Genomic DNA, 20,787 nt, shown 5'->3' with positions numbered 1-20,787 from the left:
ACTACATCAAAGATTCCTGTCTCGTAGGCAGAGCAGGTGGTGACCTGATAGGAGAACAGGTTTCAGGAAAGGTGTTTCAAGGAGAGGGAAGATTCTATTTTTTTTTTTTTTTTTTTTTTTTTTGAGACGGAGTCTCGCTCTGTCGCCCAGGCTGGAGTATAGTGGCCCAGTCTCGGCTCACTGCAAGCTCTGCCTCCCCGGTTCACACCATTCTCCTGCCTCAGCCTCCCATGTAGCTGGGACTACAGGCGCCCGCCACCGTGCCCGGCTAATTTTTTGTACTTTTAGTAGAGATGGGGTTTCACCGTGTTAGTCAGGATGGTCTCGATCTCCTGATCTCATGATCCACCCTCCTCGGCCTTCCAAAGTACTGGGATTACAGGCATGAGCCACTGCACCTGGCCTGTTTTTTTTTGTTTTTTGGAAACAGAGTCTTTTGCTCTGTTGCTCGGGCTGGAGTGCAGTGGCGTGATCTTGGCTCACTGCAACCCCCGCCTCCTGGGTTCAAGCAATTGTCCTGTCTCAGCCTCCCGAGTAGCTGGGGTTATAAGCACCCACCTCCATATCCGTCTAATGTTTGTATTTTTAGTAGAGATGAGGTTTCGCCAGATTGGCCGGGCTGGCCTGGAACTCCCCACCTCAAGTGATCCACCCGCCTCGGCCTCCCAAAGTGCTGGGATTACAGACGTGAGCCACTGCACCCAACCTGTTTTATTTTATTTTTGAGGTGAGTCTTGCTCTGTCGCCCAGGCCGGAGTGCAGTGGCGCAGTCTCGGCTCACTGTAACCTCCGTCTCCTGGGTTCAGGCAATTCTCCTGCCTCAGCCTCCCGAGTAGTTGAGATTACGAGCATGTGCCACTATGCCTGGCTAATTTTTTTTCCATATTTTTAGTTGAGCCACAGGTTGGGAGAAGGGAAAATACATTCTACTAAAAGTGAGTCCATGTCAAGAGTATGAGTACAGGGATGGGTGAGGAATTATTACCAGACTTTCAGTCTGCCATAACATTAAACATGTATGTTAATTTAATACTCAGAAGTATTTACTGTGTTTTAAAATATCTATCATATATAATTTTAAAACTCACATCTGTGCTCGCTTTAGCAGCACATAATACTAAAATTGGAATGATACAGAGATGATTAGCATGTGTTTCTTAAAAAGCTCTCAAGTCTATTTAATGACCACAGAACATAAGACATTCTGAAATATTTTAGAAACAGTTCAACATACGTGGGAAAATAGGAGTATAAACCCTTACCTCCTGTGTAGATCAGGTAGGTTGAAGATTGCATCTGTTCTTTTGCAATAATAAATGTCTGGTGAAGATTTGAGGATTTTATAAATCATTGAGTTTGAGAGGTTTTGTTTTTTTTGTTTTTGAGATGGAGTTTCGCTCTTGTTGCCCAGGCTGAAGTGCAATGGCGCAATCTCGGCTCACTGCAACCTCCGCCTCCTGGGTTCAAGAGATTCTCCTGCCTCAGCCTCCTGAGTATCTGGGATTACAGACGCCTGCCACCAAGCCCGGCTAATTTTTTGTATTTTTAGTAGAGATGGGGTTTCACCATGTTGACCAGGCTGGTCTCAAACTCAGGACCTCAGGTTATCCACCTGCCTCAGCCTCCCAAAGTGCTGGGATTACAGGCATGAGCCACCGCACCGGCCTTAATTTTGTTTTTTTAACAGAATGTAAGAATTTTTTCTTACATTTTTCTTACATTTTTTTCTTACATTCTGTTTTTTAACTGTAAAAAGCAGCAATGCCAATGAGTACTTTTTCCCTGAAGTGAATATAAGCATGAATATAAAAAGTTTTAAATCAGTCATCCTGGCTATTTGTTCTCTAAAAATCAATGAATATAATTCTTTTATGCATTTTAATACTGTCTCCCAGTTTAGGGTATTCAGTTTGCAAAATGCTCTTACTGACAGGAAATGTATGAGCATTTTTGTTTTTTACTTCTGTCTTTTGACAGAAAAATTATACACCTACTTTTTGAGCTAATTTATTCTTACCTAGTGGTCATTAGTAGAAGTGGTTCACTCTGAGAGCTTAACTAGAAGGGAAACTTAACAATTCCTTGAGGTAGATCATTTTACCTAAAGCTTTTTGATTTCATATCAGTTGGAGGAGGATATATTATGTTAATTTTTAAATCTGCATATTTTCCAGCTGGGCGTGACTGTAATCCCAGGACTTTGGGAGGTAGAGGCAGGAGGATTGCTTGAGCCCAGGAGTTCAAGACCAGCCTAGGCTACATTAAAAAATTTTTTTTTCTTTTCTTTTCTTTTCTTTTCTTTTCTTTTTCTTTTTTTTTTTTTTTTTTTTTTTTTTTTTGAGACAGAGTGTTTTGCTCTCATTGCCCAGGCTGGAGTGCAATGGCGCGATCTCGGCTCACCACAGCCTCCGCCTCCCGGATTCAAGCAATTCTCCTGTCTCAGCCTCCCAAATTGCTGGGATTACAGACATGCACCACCACACCGGGCTCATTTTGTATTTTTAGTAAAGACAGGGTTTCTCCATGTTGGTCAGGCTGGTCTTGAACTCCTGACCTCAGGTGATCCACCCACCTCAGACTCCCAAAGTGCTGGAATTACAAGTATGAGCCACCGTGCCAGGCCTTTTTTTTTTTTTTTTTTTTTTTTTTTTTTTTAATTTAAACAAGAAATCTGCTTATTTTCCTATTGATCTAAGGTGTTTGGTATTAAGGTGAAAGGAAAAGTGATTTTTAAAAAATATTATTTTAGGACTATTTAACAAATGTACTATTTATGATAATTAACATGGGGTTAGCAAACTATTGCTTGAAGCCAAATGTGGCCCATTGCCTGTTTTCTGTACAGCTTATAAGCTAAAAATGCTTTTTACATTTAAAAAAAAATGAAAAAGGAAGAATATGTGATGCACAAAACCTGAAATGTTTACTCCCTGGCCATTTACAGAAAAAGTTAGCTGGCCATTGATTTTCATGATACTATTAACTCTTAAAACAAAGGGGCTTGTAGCTATATTTTTTCATACTTACATAAAGAATGAAAACCTAATAAATTGCTGGTGCCTTCATTTCCAAAAGGCTATAGAAATCCATAAACAGGCTGGGTGCAGTGGCTCATGCCTGTAATCCTAGCACTTTGGGAGGCTGAGGCGGGAGGATTGCTTGAGCCCAGGAGTTTGAGTCCAGCCTGGGCAACACAGTGAGACCCTGTTTTTAGAAAAAATGAAAATAAAAACTAATCCATAAACCTCATACTTGGTGGTTGCCCTTCAGTTTTTCTTCTTTAGATCTGGATTTAGTTAAACAGTGTATTGCCTGCCTGGTTTCTGTTAACTTTTGATCATTTGGTTGTGTTATCCTGTAATGAAACTCGGTTGACCTCAGAAATAACAAGGCGGTCGTTCAGCTTCTTTGTGTATTTCTTTCATAAGTTCTTCAAGAAGCCTAAGTATTAGAAACATGGATAAAATTATAGTGATAAAAAGCCAGAGAGACATAAATGCTAGGTATCTTGTTTAAAATTACTGTGACCAGATTGGACTCAGCTTGCTGCTGGCATTTGGTTCCCGCCATAGCCCCATATGTCGTGTGTTTGTTTATATGTACTTTAGTGTTATTGTTGATGTATCTTCAGGATAAGTTCCAAAATGTAATATTGCTGGGTTAAAGGGTTAATGGACATGTAGTTTTATTAGATGTTACCAAATTTCCCACCAATGGGGATTATACTATTTTTCATTCCTGCCTGAAATAGAGAAGCACCATTTTAAAGTTTTCACGTTGTCTCTGAGCTAATATGTGGTAGAGATGCACATGTGTATATCTAGATCTAGATTGATATATTGATATACATGTGTTTTTGTAGAGGGGTCACAGAGGAGGCCACTTGACTATCCCTATTATGTTTATTGCTTTTAACGTTTTTTCTCACTTCAAGTTTAAAACATGGTTTAGCATCATTGAACGTTCTAAAAGTGAGACATATTATGAAGGAAATTTACTCTGTGCATCTTTTGAATTATAATCACCATCTGAGGCTTTTTGTCCTGGAATTTAGAACATTCAACTAGTCCAGCTATTGTTTCAGTGGAATCTTGCTGGCCTGAACAGTTTTCCTTCTGGTTACTTTTCACGGACTAAAAATGATGATGAAGAGTTTTGTGATAGCAGGTGCAGTTTGAGCACTACAGTAAACATTCAGTTTCAGAACTTTTTCTCTTATCTGCCAAAACCAAAGAGAACCTTTTATTATTTTTACTTCTGATTGTTGAACAGTCTTAAGGCAGCATTAGGAAGATTGGCGATTTGTGTGGAGAAATGATGGCCTGTGTGTTGTCTGTGCATACTTTGTGTATCCAGTGTTTACCTGGAATTTTGTCTTTCTCAACAGCAACAATGGTGTGGTTGGTGAATATGGCAGAAGGAGACCCGGAAGCTCAAAGGAGAGTATCCAAAAATTCCAAGTATAATGCAGAAAGTAGGTAACTTTTATTAGATAATATCTTGGTTTTTCAGGGTCACTGTTATCTTATAAGCTAACAGTATAGCAATGTTTTCATTATCTTTCTTTGATCATAGACTCCTTTGAGAATCTCTTGAAAACTATAGTAATGCCCAGTAAATACACAGATAAATATTTAAGGAGTTCATATACTCATAACCCAACAATACAGTCAAGGCACCCCTAGGTTAAGACACCTCCCATTAAATACAGAATACCAGCATGGAAAGGTTCAGGTTGAGGTTATGATTTTGTTTTTGTTTTTTGTTTGTTTTTTAGAAGTCATGATTTTAAAAAGAAAAAAAACTCTCTCCAAACATGTAAAAGTAAGAACCTCCTAAAAGATACAGACAATAAAGGAAATATAAGTAAACAAAAAAAAGCAAAATATAAACAACATAACAATAGGAACTTCTTGTCTAACATGGCCAGAGTAACTGAAATACGATTTGAGATGTGCTAATGTTTATACTGAGAAGATCAAATATTCTAGGTGGATATGACTTTTTAGAAGAGGATGAGAATGACTTGGGATGAGCTGGGTCCTGTTATGTAAGCCTGTAGTCCCAGCTACATGGCCAAGGCAAGAGGATCACTTGAGCCAAGGAGTTCCAGATTACCCTGGGCAACTTAGTGAGATGTTGCCTCAAAAAAAATAATAATAATGAATAATAATAATGACTTAGGATGAGAGTGAAAAGTCCTTTAAGGATACTACAGAACATATTAAGGAGAACACAAGTTAGAAGTTGTTATTAGATGGAGTTGAGGGGGAGCTTTAATTCAATTTTCTGGAATGGAGGCTACCTTCCCACACACTAAAAAAAAAAAAAAAAAAAAAAAGGATAAAAAAGGATTGAGGAATAATAGCACAATATAAACAGTTAAAAAAAAAAAGCTTACTTTTTGAAAGAAAAACAAAAAAGGGCTAACTTTTATGAGGAATCTGAAAACCACAGGCAAAATAAATATTGGTGAGGGGAAAAAAGGCCTTAATTGAGGTGCTGTTTGTCGGGAAAGGGAGAGTTTATGTTTTATAAAGCCAGGAAATCTACAGAGTTAACCTGTGTTAAGCTAAAGAAAATCTAATGGTTGTGAGCATGTAGGTATATATGTATGTATGAGTGAGTGAGTGATACAACAGAATTTCATTCCTTTTACAGATGTTGACTGAGCACCTGACTATGTGCTAGGCCCTCGGGATATAGCACTAAACAAGATTTCCCCTGCCCTTGTGGAGCTTATAGTCTATTTGGGGGGATAGATGGTCAACAAATTATTACATAAATAATTCATACAGTTGTGATAGGTACTGCAAAGAAGACGTATAAGTTGCTGTGAAAGTTTATAATAGTGGAATTTTACGTATCCTGGAAAGTCAAGGGGTGCTTCCCTGAGGAAGTGATAATAGGTGATGGCTTGCTGAAGGATGGAGGAAGAGCTTTCCAAGAGAGGGACAGCATGAGCAAGGGCTTTGAAATGGGAAGGCTGGATGAACTGCAGGCTTCCTCAGTGAGAGTGCTGCTGATATTTTGGGGGGCACAGTTCTTCATTGTGTGGGACTTCCCCTCACATTGCAAGATATTTAACATCCCTGGCCGCTCACCCACTAAATGCCAATAATGGCTTTGAGGCTTTGCGGTAATCAAAAACTCCTCCATCCTAGTTATTTCCAAACACTCCCCAGAAGGCAGGTGCTATCCCTAGTTAAATCACTGTGTTAACGGAACTAGAAGTTACATTGGAACAAAAGGGCATAGGGCTCCGAGAGGGATATCTGTGCAAGGAAAAAACAAACAAAAAAACGAACTGAGAGATTATCTGATGTGGTTGAACTCTGTCAGAGCATTTCAGGATAAATTAGATAATAATATAAAATTCATCAATGGAAAAAAATGAGGCAGTTTTCCAAGGAAAACAAAAACTTGTTCAAAAAAGCAAATGTAATTATAGTATATTCTGGCTGTAGCAAAGTAGTTTAGTTGTGAATATTATTTGCATAGTGAGAATATAAAACTGAATTTAATATAAGGTTATGGCACTGGGAAGACGGGAAGAGTTACATTTACGTGCAGAAGAGGATGAGACCTAATGCTTTATCTTCTCTATAGGAGGCGAATAAGTACCCCAAATTAAAACATCAAGTTATGGCACAATGAGCATACTACTTATAATTAATTATGGAGGTAAATACCAAAAGGAATGGCTAAAAGAGTTTAAAGTAGGAATGAGATCAGAAGTGAGGAGGGAGGGGGCAGAAAAGGGACTGCTGTTTTCATTTATAAATCTTATTTTTTTTTTTTTTTTGAGACGGAGTCTTGCTCTGTCGCCCAGGCTGGGGTGCAGTGGCCGGATCTCAGCTCACTGCAAGCTCCGCCTCCCAGGTTTACGCCATTCTCCTACCTCAGCCTCCCGAGTAGCTGGGACTACAGGCGCCCGCCAACCCGCCCGGCTAGTTTTTTTGCATTTTTTAGTAGAGACGGGGTTTCACCGTGTTAGCGAGGATGGTCTCGATCTCCTGACCTTGTGATCCGCCCGTCTCGGCCTCCCAAAGTGCTGGGATTACAGGCTTGAGCCACCGCGCCCGGCCTATAAATCTTATTCTTACATTATTTCATCAACTCCAAACCAGAGAAGACTCAGGTGTTTTGGAGACCTGGATAATAAAAAGAATACAAAACTACCAATACAAAATTGTGAGGGCTCTCCCAGAGGAAGCCATGCAAGGAAGGGCCCTGAAGCTCACAAGCTGTACTTATTCATGGCAAATCTACTTCTGTTCTGAACGTGTATTACTTTTATAAAAAATGAAGGAAGAATAAAAGTACTTTGAACTTCACTTAAATATTTTAATTATTTTTAATGTATGGAAGTATTTTTTAAGACTGTTTTTAAGACTGTTTTTAAGACTGTTTTTTTTAAGACTGTTTTTAAGACTGCTCACCATTTTCAATGAGATTGATAGTCATTATAATGAAATGACTGGCCCATAAAGACATTCACTCCCCCTCCTTTCCCAATCCACCCTCCAGAATGAAGCCACTTTTATAACTTTGTCACCAAATCCAGGGATTAGTGCCAACAGTTAGGAAGCTTTCAGTTGCAAAGATAAAAAGCCCAACTCAGTTGCCTTAAGCAAAGAAGAAATGTATTCTTCACATGACAGGAAGGCCTGAGGTGTAGGCATTTGAAATTTGTAAGGTTGGTTAATTTGGTGGCTCAGGAATGTTTTCAAGTAGCCCAACTTCCTACTCTACCATCACTAGTGTATAAGCTTGGTCTTCAGCCCACTGCTCCTGGTGGTCATGACAGCTGTAGTTCTAGGCATCATATCTAGATAAGGCAATATTCAGGCATAGAAGGGACTGTTTATTTTTTCCTTTAGTCTCTTAAAGAGTGAGAAAAATTTCCCCAGGAATCCCAGCGGACTTTGCTTCACCACTCATAGGTTCATACCAAGTTATAACCCCACAGCCTTAGAGCTTTTGTTAGGAAGAGGCTTGGTGGGATTACCATGCTTGGCTTGGATTGATCAGGATTTACCACCAGAGTCATGTGGGAGAGGGATGGGAACCCAAACAATTCAGGATTCTGCCCTCAGGAAATAAGGGAGAAAATAGCTATTGGATAAACTACCAGCAGGCACTGCTACAGCCCATGCTTTGTGGTTTAAGGGCCAGCTAGTTACAATGACAGTTAGCTAGTTACTGGTTCCATGTAATTTTCGTAAAGGTATTAAATTTTTCTAAATATTAGAGCTGTAACTTTCACTTTCTCTTGAAGGCACAGAAAGGGAGTCACAAGACACGGTTGCAGAGAATGATGATGGTGGCTTCAGTGAGGAATGGGAAGCCCAGAGGGACAGTCATCTAGGGCCTCATCGCTCTACACCTGAGTCACGAGCTGCTGTCCAGGAACTTTCCAGCAGCATCCTTGCTGGTGAAGATCCAGAAGAAAGTATGTACATTCCTCTATGTTGCAAAGTCATGGATTCCTTTAGGCGGCTACATTATCAACCTTTTTGAGAATAAAATGAATTCAGAGTGTTACAGTCTAATTCTGTGTCACATGTAACTTTTATTTGGAAATATCATTAATAGTGCTTTTTTTTTTTTTTTTTTTTTTTTTGAAACAGTCTCTCTCTGTCGCCAGGTTGGAGTGCAGTGGTGCGATCTTGGCTCACTGCAAGCTCCACCTCCTGGGTTCAAGCAATTCTCCTGCCTCAGCCTCCCCGAGTAGCTGGGACTATAGGCGTGCGCCACCATGCCCGGATAATTTTTGTATTTTTAGTAGAGATGGGGTTTCACCATCTTGGCCAGGCTGGTCTTGAACTCCTGACATGGTGATCTGCCCGCCTTGGCCTCCCAAAGTGCTGGGATTACAGGCGTGAGCCACTGTGCCCGGCCAAAAAAAATTTTTTTAAATACCATTAAGAAGTGGAAAATAAGACCAGGTGTGGTGGCTCACGCCTGTAATCCCAGCACTTTGGGAGGCCGAGGTTGGTGGATCACCTGAGGTTTGGAGTTTGAGACCAGCCTGGCCAACATGGTGAAACCCCATATCTACTAAAAATACAAAATTAGCCGGGCGTGATGGTGCATGCCTGTAATCCCAGCTACTCAAGAGGCCGAGGCAGGAGAATTGCTTGAAACCGGGAGGTGGAGGTTGCAGTGAGCCGAGATCACTTAAAAAAAAAAAAAAAAAAAAAAAAAGGAAAATAAGCTACCAGCTGAGAGAAAATATATGCAAATCATATTGAAGTCCCATTAAAGGACTTGTTTTTAGGATAAATAAAAGATGCTTACAACTTAATAAGACGATAGCCCAAATTTAAGATAGGGAAATGCTTTTTTTTTTTTTTTTTTTTTTTTTGAGACGGAGTCTCACTCTGTCGCCCAGGCTGGAGTGCAGTGGCTGGATCTCAGCTCACTGCAAGCTTCGCCTCCCGGGTTCACGCCATTCTCCTGCCTCAGCCTCCCGAGTAGCTGGGACTACAGGCGTCTGCCACATCGCCCGGCTAGTTTTTTTGTATTTTTTTTTTTAGTAGAGACGGGGTTTCACCATGTTAGCCAGGATGGTCTCGATCTCCTGACCTCGTGATCCACCCGTCTCGGCCTCCCAAAGTGCTGGGATTACAGGCTTGAGCCACCGCGCCCGGCCGGGAAATGCTTTGATTAGACATTTTACCAAAAGAGATACATAATGGCTAATAAGCACATGAAAAGATGCTCAGCATCATTAATCAGAGTAACTAGAATCAGAAAGGCTAACAATACCAAGTGCTGGTGAAGATGTGAGGAAACTGGAACTCTCTTTTTTTTTTTTTTTTTTTTTTTTTTGAGATGGAGTCTCGCTCTGTCGCCCAGGCTGGAGTGCAGTGGCACGATCTCGGCTCACTGCAAGCTCCGCCTCCCGGGTTCACGCCATTCTGGAACTCTCAATTGTTGTTGGTGGAAATGCAGACTGGAACAGCCAGTGTGGAATGTGATTTGGCAGTTTATTAAAAAGCTAAAAACCTAAACTTACATGGCCCAGCAATTGCACTCCCAGGAGTCTGCCCAACGGAAATGAAAACAATCTGTCCCCACAGAGACATGGACATAAATGTTCATAGCAGCATTGTTCAGAATAGCCCCAAATTGAAAACAATGCAGATGTCCATCAACTGGTAAATGGATAAGCAAACCATATAATGGAAAACCATTCAGCTTCCAATAACTTCCAAGAAACTGTAGACACATGCAGTATCATGGTTAAACCTCAGAAACATTATATTAAGTAAAATAGGCCAGGCGTGTATTGTATGAGATAAATCATAGCCTAATGAAGCTGTTTTTAAAAATAAGATGATAGGCTGGGCGCGGTGGCTCACGTCTGCAATCCCAGCACTTTGGGAGGCCAAGGTGGGTGGATCACGAAGTCAGGAGTTTGAGACCAGCCTGACCAACATGGTGAAACCCCGTCTCTATCAAAAATACAAAAATTAGCCAGGCATGGTGGCATGCGCCTGTAATCCCAGCTACTCAGGAGGCTAAGACAGGAAAGTCACTTGAACCTGGGAGGCAGAGTTTGCAGTGAGCCGAGATCATGCCACTGCACTCCAGCCTGGGCCAGAGAGCAAGACTCCATCTCAAAATATATATATATGCTAATTAATTAATAAGATGATAAAATGATGCCTATCTGAGAATTCTTATAAGGACTTCTTAGTACAAGTGCTGGGTATAAACTATATATTCAATAGATGACGATTATTACTTATTATTGTTATTGATAAATAACAGCAGCATCTACAGTTAAGACTCCAGAGTCAGTCACATAGAATCTGGAACTCCTATTGTAGAAAACAAAAAAAGAAAGACACAGCTGAAGCCTAATTTTGTATATCATTTACTGACTTCTCTCATTCATTGTGGGGTTGAGTAGGGCAGTGATATTTTTGAATTGTGAAATCATAGCAAAGAGTGACCAACTTTTTTATACTTGTAATCTTTCCTTTTTAGGGGGAGTAAAACTTGGATTGGGAGATTTCATTTTCTACAGTGTTCTGGTTGGTAAAGCCTCAGCAACAGCCAGTGGAGACTGGAACACAACCATAGCCTGTTTTGTAGCCATATTAATTGTAAGTATACACTAATAAGAATGTGTCAGAACTCTTAATGTCAAAACTTTGATTACACAGTCCCTTTAAGGCAGTTCTGTTTTAACCCCAGGTGGGTTAAATATTCCAGCTATCTGAGGAGCTTTTTGATCATTGGACCTCACCTTAGTAGTTCTCTACCCTGGTCATATTAGAATCACTTGGGAGCTCTTAAAACTGTAAGCTCTGCCCTGAGATATTCTTATTTAATTTAATTGTGTAGTTTTTAAAAGTTTCCCAGGAAATTCTGGTATTTCTGTTTGGGAACCGCTGCCTCAAGCCTAGCAGCACAGATATGTAGCAAATTAGCTCTGTAAGGTCGGTCTTACAGGGATAAACAGATCGTCCCTTAGTCCCCAGACTTAGTCACTGAGAGTTTGGTGGTGGTTTTGCATTTAATGACACAGCCTGTAGCATACAGTGTTACTTAAGACATCAAGCATCTAGTGAGAGGAGCTAGTGCCATGCATGATCCCACATAGATCTTGCTGATAGTGCTACAGCATGAACCCTGAAGCTTTCAAAACTATGATTTTTTTTTTTTTTTTTTTTGAGACGGAGTCTCTGTTGCTCAGGCTGGAGTTGAGTGGTGCAATCTCGACTCACTGCAACCTCCGCCTCCTAGCCTTAATTCTCTGCCTCAGCCTCCCGAGTAGCTGGGATTACAGGCGGCTACCACCATGCCTGGCTAATTTTTGTATTTTTAGTAGAGACAGTGTTTTACCGTGTTGGCCAGGCTGGTCTTGAACTCCTGACCTCAAGTGATGTGCCTGCCTCGGCCTCCCAAAGCGCTGGGATTACAGGCGTGAACCACTGCACCTGGCCTTTTTTTTTTTTTTTTTTTTTTTTTTTTTTTGAGACAGAGTCTTGCTCTGTCGCCCAAACTACAGTGCGGTGACATTAGCTCACTGCAACCTCTGCTTCCTAGGTTCAAGCAATCCTCCTGTCTCAGCCTCCCAAGTAGCTGGAATAACATAAATGCACCACTATGCCTGGCTAACTTTTGTATTTTTTTTTTTTATTTTTTGAGACGGAGTCTCGCTCTGTTGCCCAGGCTGGAGTGCAGTGGCGCGATCTCTACTCACTGCAAGCTCTGCCTCCCGGGTTCACGCCATTCTCCTGCCTCAGCCTCCCGAGTAGCTGGGACTACAGGTGCCCGCCACTGCGCCTGGCTAATTTTTGTATTTTTAGTAGAGACGGGGTTTCGCCGTGTTAGCCAGGGTGGTCTCGATCTCCCGACCTCGTGATCCACCAGTCTCGGCCTCCCAAAGTGCTGGGATTACAGGCGTGAGCCACCACGCCTGGCCTAATTTTTGTATTTTTAAGTAGAGATGGGGTTTTGCCACGTTGCCCAGACTGGTCTCAAACTTCTGACCTCAAGTGATTTGCCTGCCTCAGCCGCCTAAAGTGCTGGGATTGCAGGCATGAGCCACTGTGTGCAACCTAAAAACTATGATTTAAGTAAACAACCCATAAAATATTTCTTACTGCTATTTTTACTAAAGATTTTTACTAAAGATATCTTGGCCGGGTGAAGACTTTCTAGTGTTTCTGTAACTAGGGTAAAAAATGAACTCTATTACATGGCTGCTCTGTGTTTACACGAAAGCAGTATACTCTTCATAAATAAACTTTTAGTTTATTTTATTTTTTAAACACTGCAGCCTCGACATGCTTCATGGAGGGGCCTGCGTGGGAAGAATGCTCCCGCTCAGCATAAAGAATGCTCTTCACCTCTGGGTTTTTAACTAGCCAAATTAAAATCACAGAGGCCAACACAGTATTTAAGATAGAAATTTCTGTGTCTTTTAACTTTTTTTTTTTTTTTTTGAGACAGAGTCTCACTCTGTCGCCCAGGCTGAAGTGCAGTGGCCGGATCTCAGCTCACTGCAAGCTCTGCCTCCCGGGTTTACGCCATTCTTCTGCCTCAGCCTCCCGAGTAGCTGGGACTACAGGCCCCCGCCACCTCGCCCGGCTAGTTTTTTGTTGGTTTTTTTTGTATTTTTTAGTAGAGACGGGGTTTCACTCTGTTAGCCAGGATGGTCTTGATCTCCTGACCTCGTGATCCGCCCGTCTCGCCTCCCAAAGTGCTGGGATTACAGGCTTGAGCCACCACGCCCGGCCTTAACTTTTTTTCAAAATAGTTTTACTTATTTTCAGATTCTATTTCTTTCCTAGAATTAGGGGATAAAATAACAATGTGTGCATAGTGAACCCTATGAAACAAACAAAAGCTAGGTTTTTTCATAGCTCTTCTTCCAGATTGAATGAAACATCTGTTCTAAAATTTAACCCCAAAGGAAAATATTCAGTTAACTATGTTAAAAACCAAGACTTGTGATTGAGTTTTGCCTGAAAATGGTTTCATAATTATGTGTGAATGTGTGTCTTTCCCATCTTCTCCACAGGGTTTGTGCCTTACATTATTACTCCTCGCCATTTTCAAGAAAGCATTGCCAGCTCTTCCAATCTCCATCACCTTTGGGCTTGTTTTCTACTTTGCCACAGATTATCTTGTACAGCCTTTTATGGACCAGTTAGCATTCCATCAATTTTATATCTAGCATATTTGCCGTTAGAATCCCATGGATGTTTCTCCTTTGACTATAACAAAATCTGGGGAGGACAAAGGTGATTTTCCTGTGTCCACATCTAACAAAGTCAAGATTCCTGGCTGGACTTCTACAGCTTCCTTCCAAGTCTTCCTGACCACCTGCACTATTGGACTTTGGAAGGAGGTGCCTATAGAAAACGATTTTGAACATACTTCATCGCAGTGGACTATGTCCCTCGGTGCAGAAACTACCAGATTTGAGGGACGAGGTCAAGGAGACATGATGGGCCCGGAAGTTGCTGTGCCCCGTCAGCAGCTTGATGCTTGGTCACAGGATGATTTCGCCGACACTGCGGACTCTCAGGACTACCGTTACCAAGAGGTTAGGTGAAGTGGTTTAAACCAAACGGAACTCCTCATCTTAAACTACACGTTGAAAATCATCCCAATAATTCTGTATTAACTGATTCTGAACTTTTCAGGAGGTACTGTGAGGAAGAGCAGGCACCAGCAGCAGAATGGAGAGGTGGGCAGGGGCTCCAGCTTCCCTTTGATTTTTTGCTGCAGACTCATCCTTTTTAAATGAGACTTGTTTTCCCCCGTCTTTGAGTCAGGTCAAATGTGTAGATTGACTTTGGCAGTTCTTCTCAAGCACTGACACTCATTACCATCTGTGATTGTCATTTCTTCCCAAGGCCAGTCTGAACGTGAGGTTGCTTTATCCTAAAACTTTTAACCTCAGGTTCCAAATTCAGTAAATTTTGGAAATAATACAACTATTTCTCATCAATTCTCTATCATCTTGAAGTCAAATTTGGATTTTCCACCAAATTCTGAATTTGTAGACATACTTGTAGGCTCACTTGCCCCAGATGCCTCCTCTGTCCTCATTCTTCTCTCACCCCCACACAAGCCGTCCTTTTCTACAGTCAGTAAGGCAGCTCTGTCGTGGTAGCAGATGGTCCCATTATTCTAGGGTTTTACTCTTTGTATGATGAAAAGAATGTGTTATGAATTGGTGCTGTCAGCCCTGCTGTCAGACCTTCTTCCACAGCAAATGAGATGTATGCCCAAAGACAGTAGAATTAAAGAAGAGTAAAATGGCTGTTGAAGCACTTTCTGTCCTGGTTTTTTGTTTTTGTTTTTGCTACACAGTAGGTCAGAATTCGAACTAATAGCCAAAAGCTGGTGGTTGATGAATTATGAACTAGTTGTATCAACAGAAAGCAAGAGTTTGGGGAAAGCCATATTTAATTTGGTGAACTGTGGGAGAACCTGGTGGCAGAAGGAGAACCAACTGCCGAGGGGAAAGAGAAGGGGCCTCCAGCAGTGAAGGGGATACAGTGAGCTAATGATGTCAAGGGGGAGTGTCAGGTTATTCTCATCAGCTCCACAATGGGTACTTTGTGATCTCTGCCCGTGTTACCTTTCCTCTCAATGTACCTTTGTGTGAACTGGGCAGTGGAGGTGCCTGCTGCACTTACCATGGAGTTCAGGCTCTGGGCAGCTCAGTCAGGCAAAACACACAAACAGCCATCAGCCTGTGGGCCCAGGGCACCTCTGGACCAAGCTTTGTGGGGCAAAACCTTCTTCACCACAGAGGGCCCGTAGCCATGCTGATCAGACCATAAGCGTTTATGAGAAACTTAGTTTCCTCCTGTGGCTGAGGAGGGGCCAGCTTTTTCCTCTTTTGCCTGCTGTTCTCCCTCCCAATCTATGATTTGATGTGACCTGGTTTGGGGTTCTCTTTGGCGTTTAGAATATTTGTTTTCTGTCCCAGGATATTTCTTATAAGAACCTAACTTCAAGAGTAGTGTGCGAGTACTGATCTGAGTTTAAATTAAAATTGGCTTATATTAGGCAGTCAAAGACAGGAAAAATAAGAGCTATGCAAAGAAAAGGGGATTTAAAGTAGTAGGTTCTGTCATCTCAATTCATTTTTTTCCATGAAACCCCCTTCTTCCAAGATTCATTCCTTCTCTCAGACATGTGCCAGCATGGGTATTATCGTTGAGAAAGCACAGCTACAGCAAAGCCACCCGAATAGCAATTTGTGATTGGAAGCATTCTTGAGGGATCCCTCATCTAGAGTAGTTTACTTGTGTAAGGATCCCAAATGTGTTGCACCTTTCATGATAAGTTTCTTCTCTGAAGAGGGTACGTGGGGTGTGTGTATTTAAATCCATTCGTGTGTATTACTGATTGTCTTTGTAGAAAGATGGCAGTTATTCTGTCTCTTTCTCCAAGTTTGAGCCACTTCTCAGCCACATGATAAGCCAGTGTACAGAGAACCTATCTTTCCTTTTTTTTTTGTTTTTTAAGGACAGGATTTTGCTGTGTTGCCCAGGCTAGACTTGAACTCCTGGGCTCAAGTAATCTACCTCAGCCTTCTGAGTAGCTGAGACTACAGCCCATCTTATTTCTTTAAATCATTCATCTTAGGCAGAGAACTTTTCCGTCAAACATTCTTTTTAGAATTAGTTCAATCGTTCCTAAAACATCCAAATGCTAGTCTTCCACCATGAAAAATAGATTGTCACTGGAAAGAACAGTAGCAATTTCCATAAGGATGTGCCTTCACTCACACGGGACAGGCGGTGGTTATGGAGTCGGGCAAAACCAGCAATAGAGTATGACCAGCCAAGCCAATCTGCCTAATAAAAAGAAGGAAGACAGTAAGGTAGCCACTAAGAGTCTGAGTCTGACTGGGCTACCGAATAAAGGGTATTTATGTACCGAATGTCATTACATGCCTATGGGAATACCAGTCATATTTGGAAGATTTGCAGATTTTTCTTCAGAGAGGAAAGGCTCACTTTCCTGTTTTTGATTCTCACTAGGTTAGTGTGTGTTCCTAGAATCACAGCTCTGACTCCAAATGACTAAATTTCTCAATCAGAAAAAATAGAAGCTTTCTAAGCAACTTGGAAGAAAACAGTCATAAGTAAGCAATTTGTTGATTTTACTACAGAAGCAACAACTGAAGAGGCAATGTTTTTACTTTTCGGCTCCAGGATTCCCATATTGTAGTCTCTCTACTTTTAAAAACCCTCCTTTTGCAATAGATGCCCAACCAGATGATGTTTATTACTTCTTCTTTGGCCTCAAACAGTGTAGGTATTCTTGATATAATTTGTAGAATGTGAAATGTAAGTTTAACTACCAAATAAGGTCTCCCAGGGTTAGAGTACGGCAGGAAGCCTTTAATCCCAACCCCCAAGGCTTTGTATATTTGATCATTTGTGATCTAACCCTGAAAGAAAAAGAGCTCAGAAACCACTATGAAAAGATTTGTTCAGTGTTTTCTGTGATTACCAGGTTCTGGAGTCTAAGAATGTAAAGATGAATCAGATAAATTCTCAGAATGTAGTTAATAATCTCTTGTTTTCTGGTATGTGCCATCTTTCTTTAACTTCTCTAAAATATTGGATATTTGTCAATAACCACTTTTAACAGTTACCTTTACTGAGGGCTTATACATTGATGTTATGAAAGTGACTTGATTCAGAAGCCAATCCATTCAGTAAAGTACTCATTTTTCTCTAAATTTGCTGTTAGACATAAGGAACGATTTGACCTGCCCTTCTCCTCACCTCCAAGGGTATTCTGAACATTGAATTTGGAAAGAGACCTGCAAATTGTACATTTGGTTTTGCCCTTGGGATGGAAACTATCATATAATCATTAGTTTGAGCCTAGAAGTGATCCTTGTGATCCTCTCACCTCTTTAAATTCCCACAACACAGCAGATTAAAACCAGAGGTTTCAGCTCTTCATAGTGCTTTCTGAAATTGCTGGCCAGAGTGTACCAACAAGGCTGTCATTGGGCTCAGAGCTCAGAGTCATCTGCATGTGATCATCTCCACAGTCCTCTCCTCTAACGGGAAACACCTCAGATTTGCATATAAAAAAGCACCCTGGTGCTGAAATGAACCCCTTTCTTGAACATCAAAGCTGTCTCCCACAGCCTTGGGCAGCAGGGTGCCTCTTAGTGGATGCTGGATCCACCCTGGGCCCCGACATGTGGTGGCAGCATTTCCAGCTGGTCTGCGTAGCAGGGACGATTTCCCAGAAAGCAGTTTTCCTTTTGAAATACGTAATTGTTGAAACGAGGCAGTTTCAAAATCAACTGCATATAGTAGCACGTACAGGATTGTCTTGTTCATGGTGCCCTTGGAGGTGCTGGGATGAGGGTTTCAGCGGGATCATTTGCTCTCACATGTTGTCTGGCTTCTGCTTCTCTGGACACTGCTTTGCACTTAATTCAGACAGACTGTGAATACACCTTTTTTATAAATACCTTTCAAATTCTTGGTAAGATATAATTTTGATAGCTGATTGCAGATTTTCTGTATTTGTCAGATCAATAAAGACCGCATGAATCCAGCTGTGCTAGTTTTCTTACATGAAAGTATCATAATGTATAACTGTAACTCGGAGAACTGTCTAGCACTTACCAAGAAACAGTTTAGAATACAAAAATTAGCTGGGCATGGTGGCGGGCACCTGTAGTCCCAGTTACTCAAGAGACTGAGGCACGAGAATCGCTTGAACCCGGGAGGCAGAGGTTGCAGTGAGCCGAGATCTCACCACTGCACTCCAGCCTGGGTGACAGAGCGAGACTCTGTCTCAAAAAAAAAAAAAAAAAAAAAAAAAAAATTAGAAACAAATGCATTGTTTCTATTCTTAACTCATAAGAAAGTGGTATGGATTATAGCATGCCACACCTCTGAAGAGTGCAATATTAAACCTGTTTATAAAAACCTCAAAGCAGCTGTCCCTTACATTCTGAAAGATACTTTTTCTAACAACTTTCACACTCATGTAAATATGTCAGAACAAACTATACACTTACAAGACATGTATGTTGTACAATGCAGATATGTGTGGGAGGATTATTTTTTAAAGAAATTATGTAGGTCACACTAATGAGAAAAAGCAGCATTACTTTTATTGACTTGGTAGAGCATAGAATGTCCTCTCCATCCCCAAACTTGATAAAACCTTTTGTTTCTAAACAGTAAGTAACATAGAATGTCGGAAATGATCAGAAATGTGTTTATGGCAGAAAAGCCACAGTTGGCCATGGTCTTCAGAAGGGGCAGATAAGAGATTGACGTGTTCCCGGCTACATCTGCTAAGGGCCTCAGGAAGCAGGAAATGTTTATTCCCTCCTTTGAGAATTGGAGGCATCCTTCGTTTTCATGGGTCTTTTAGGCAGTGTCTGTGGAGACTCCTACAGAGGCATCAGGACTTGGGGGAGGTTTCTGATTTTTAGGGGCCCAGACAGTGGCGTTTTTGATGAGAATGAGGAGGGACTTTGAGCAGGGTTGAGAAGCGAGGATGACAAAGCTGGGTCTCCTGTGTCTCTGGGTGAGTTCCGCAGCTTTTTCCGTCAGCCATGCCGCACCTTCTCCCTGGGGACCCTTCTGTGTGCGGTGTGGAGGACAGCTTAGGATCCGGTGAAAAGTGAAATGACAGCATACTCGAGTACGACGAGTGTAATGTTGACTTGTCATTCGAGTAAGAATGCAGAGTAAAGGAGAGATCCACAAAAGCAGGGGTTTAAAATCAGAAATTTCTCAGAAGGTTTTTTGTTGTTTTGGAGACAAGGTCTGGCTCTGTTGCCCAGGTTGGAGTGTAGTAGCATGATCATGGCTCACTGCATTGTTGGAACTCCTGGGTTCAAATGATCCCCCAACTTCAGCCTCCTGAGTAGCTGGAACTACAGGTGTACACCTCCATGCCTGGCTAGTTATTTTTTATTTTGTGTAGAGACTGGGTCTTGCTTTGTTGTCCAGGCTGGTCTTGAACTGCTGGTCTCAAGTGATCCTCTCAGCTCAGCCTCTCCAAGTGCTGAGATTATAAGAGTGAGCCACTGTGCCAGGCCAGAAATAAAGTTTTGAACTGAGTTTGGAAAGAGGGGAAAAGCCTGAATTGGCCAAGAAGGCAAAGGACATATACTGTACTAAAAATCAGGAAGACAGAAGTATTTGGGAGACACCTATGGATAATTGGTTTTTGAATAAAGGTGATGATTTATTCAGAGGAAAATTCAGTTAGCTAACCAAATCTGTTTTCATATTTACTTAGAATACATCTCCTTCAGCACATGACTTGTGGCGACCTAGAGGATGATGACCTAATCTACCACAGGGGTCTTTCAACATGTAAAGTGTCCCATGCTTGGAGAAGGTTGACTTGCTCGCATGGACTGTCCTCTGCCTGGTATGCCACGCCTTTCAAAGGGAGAGACAGGAAAAGCCTCAAGAACCAGATTTGTTTGAAGTCCTAATTGTTGGCAGAAAGGGAGACATGCTCTTGCTGCCTCTGTTTCTTCTACCTTTTTTTTTTTTTTTTTTTTTTGAGATGGAGTCTTGCTCTGTTGCTCAGGCTGGAGTGCTGCGATCTCGGCTCACTGCAGCCTCTGCCTCTTGGGTTCCAGCAATTCTCCTGCCTCAGCCTTCTGGGTAGCTGGGATTACACCGCGCCCTGCTAATGTTTTTTGTTTTTTTTTTTTTTTTTTATGTATTTTTAGTAGAGATGGGGTTTCACCATGTTGGCCAGACTGGTCTCGAACTCCTGACCTCAGGTGATCTGCCTGCCTCGGCCTCTCAAAGTGCTGGGATTACAGGCGTGAGCCACCATGCCTGGCCTGCTTTTTTTTTTTTTTTTTTAATAGCATAGGATTTGATATAGACTATACATAACCCAAGGTCAATTTCTCGTGCATAAGAGGAAAGGATTTTCTTATCCTTATGGAGTAAACCTATAGCATACCTCAAGGTGGACCTGTAGGCGAAAGTCTGATTGTGAGTGGTTTTCTCGATAGTAGACTAAACTTAAGGATAGAGGTACATGTATGATGTAAAGGGGAAACAAGACTTGGAGCTAGATAAACATGATGCCACATTTAAATACCTGAATTTGAGAGAGTGCTTTCAGGGCTAGTGGGTCTCCATACAGGGATGGAGAGATAGTGGTCTTTCAAATGCTCAATGAGAAACCGAGGAGAGAAATTTGGAACGTTATCTTGCATTCAGGTTTTCAAAAATGTTGTCCTATGACTTACTAGGTAACAACTGGTTTTTCTGT

At 41.5% G+C, this 20,787-nt stretch overlaps 1 protein-coding gene across 2 annotated transcripts in view; it reads left to right on the top strand.

Annotated features, from left to right (window-relative positions):
* The window catches only part of PSEN1 (presenilin 1), an 82,646-nt gene extending 64,568 nt beyond the window's left edge, over positions 1-18,078 (top strand). For both annotated transcript variants that reach the window (XM_050798830.1, XM_050798828.1), the window contains exons 9-12: positions 4,388-4,474; positions 8,282-8,455; positions 11,002-11,120; positions 13,547-18,078. In XM_050798830.1, the coding sequence (XP_050654787.1) occupies positions 4,388-4,474; positions 8,282-8,455; positions 11,002-11,120; positions 13,547-13,702 (536 nt within the window). In that variant the 3' untranslated portion in view covers positions 13,703-18,078. The remainder of the gene's footprint in view (positions 1-4,387; positions 4,475-8,281; positions 8,456-11,001; positions 11,121-13,546) is intronic.
* The last annotated feature ends 2,709 nt before the right edge of the window (positions 18,079-20,787 follow it).

This window comes from Macaca thibetana, chromosome 7 (assembly GCF_024542745.1).
Source record: "Macaca thibetana thibetana isolate TM-01 chromosome 7, ASM2454274v1, whole genome shotgun sequence".
Classification (NCBI taxonomy): domain Eukaryota; kingdom Metazoa; phylum Chordata; class Mammalia; order Primates; family Cercopithecidae; genus Macaca; species Macaca thibetana.
Note: the sequence above shows the minus strand (reverse complement) of the source record. Positions and strands in the feature narration are given on the sequence as shown.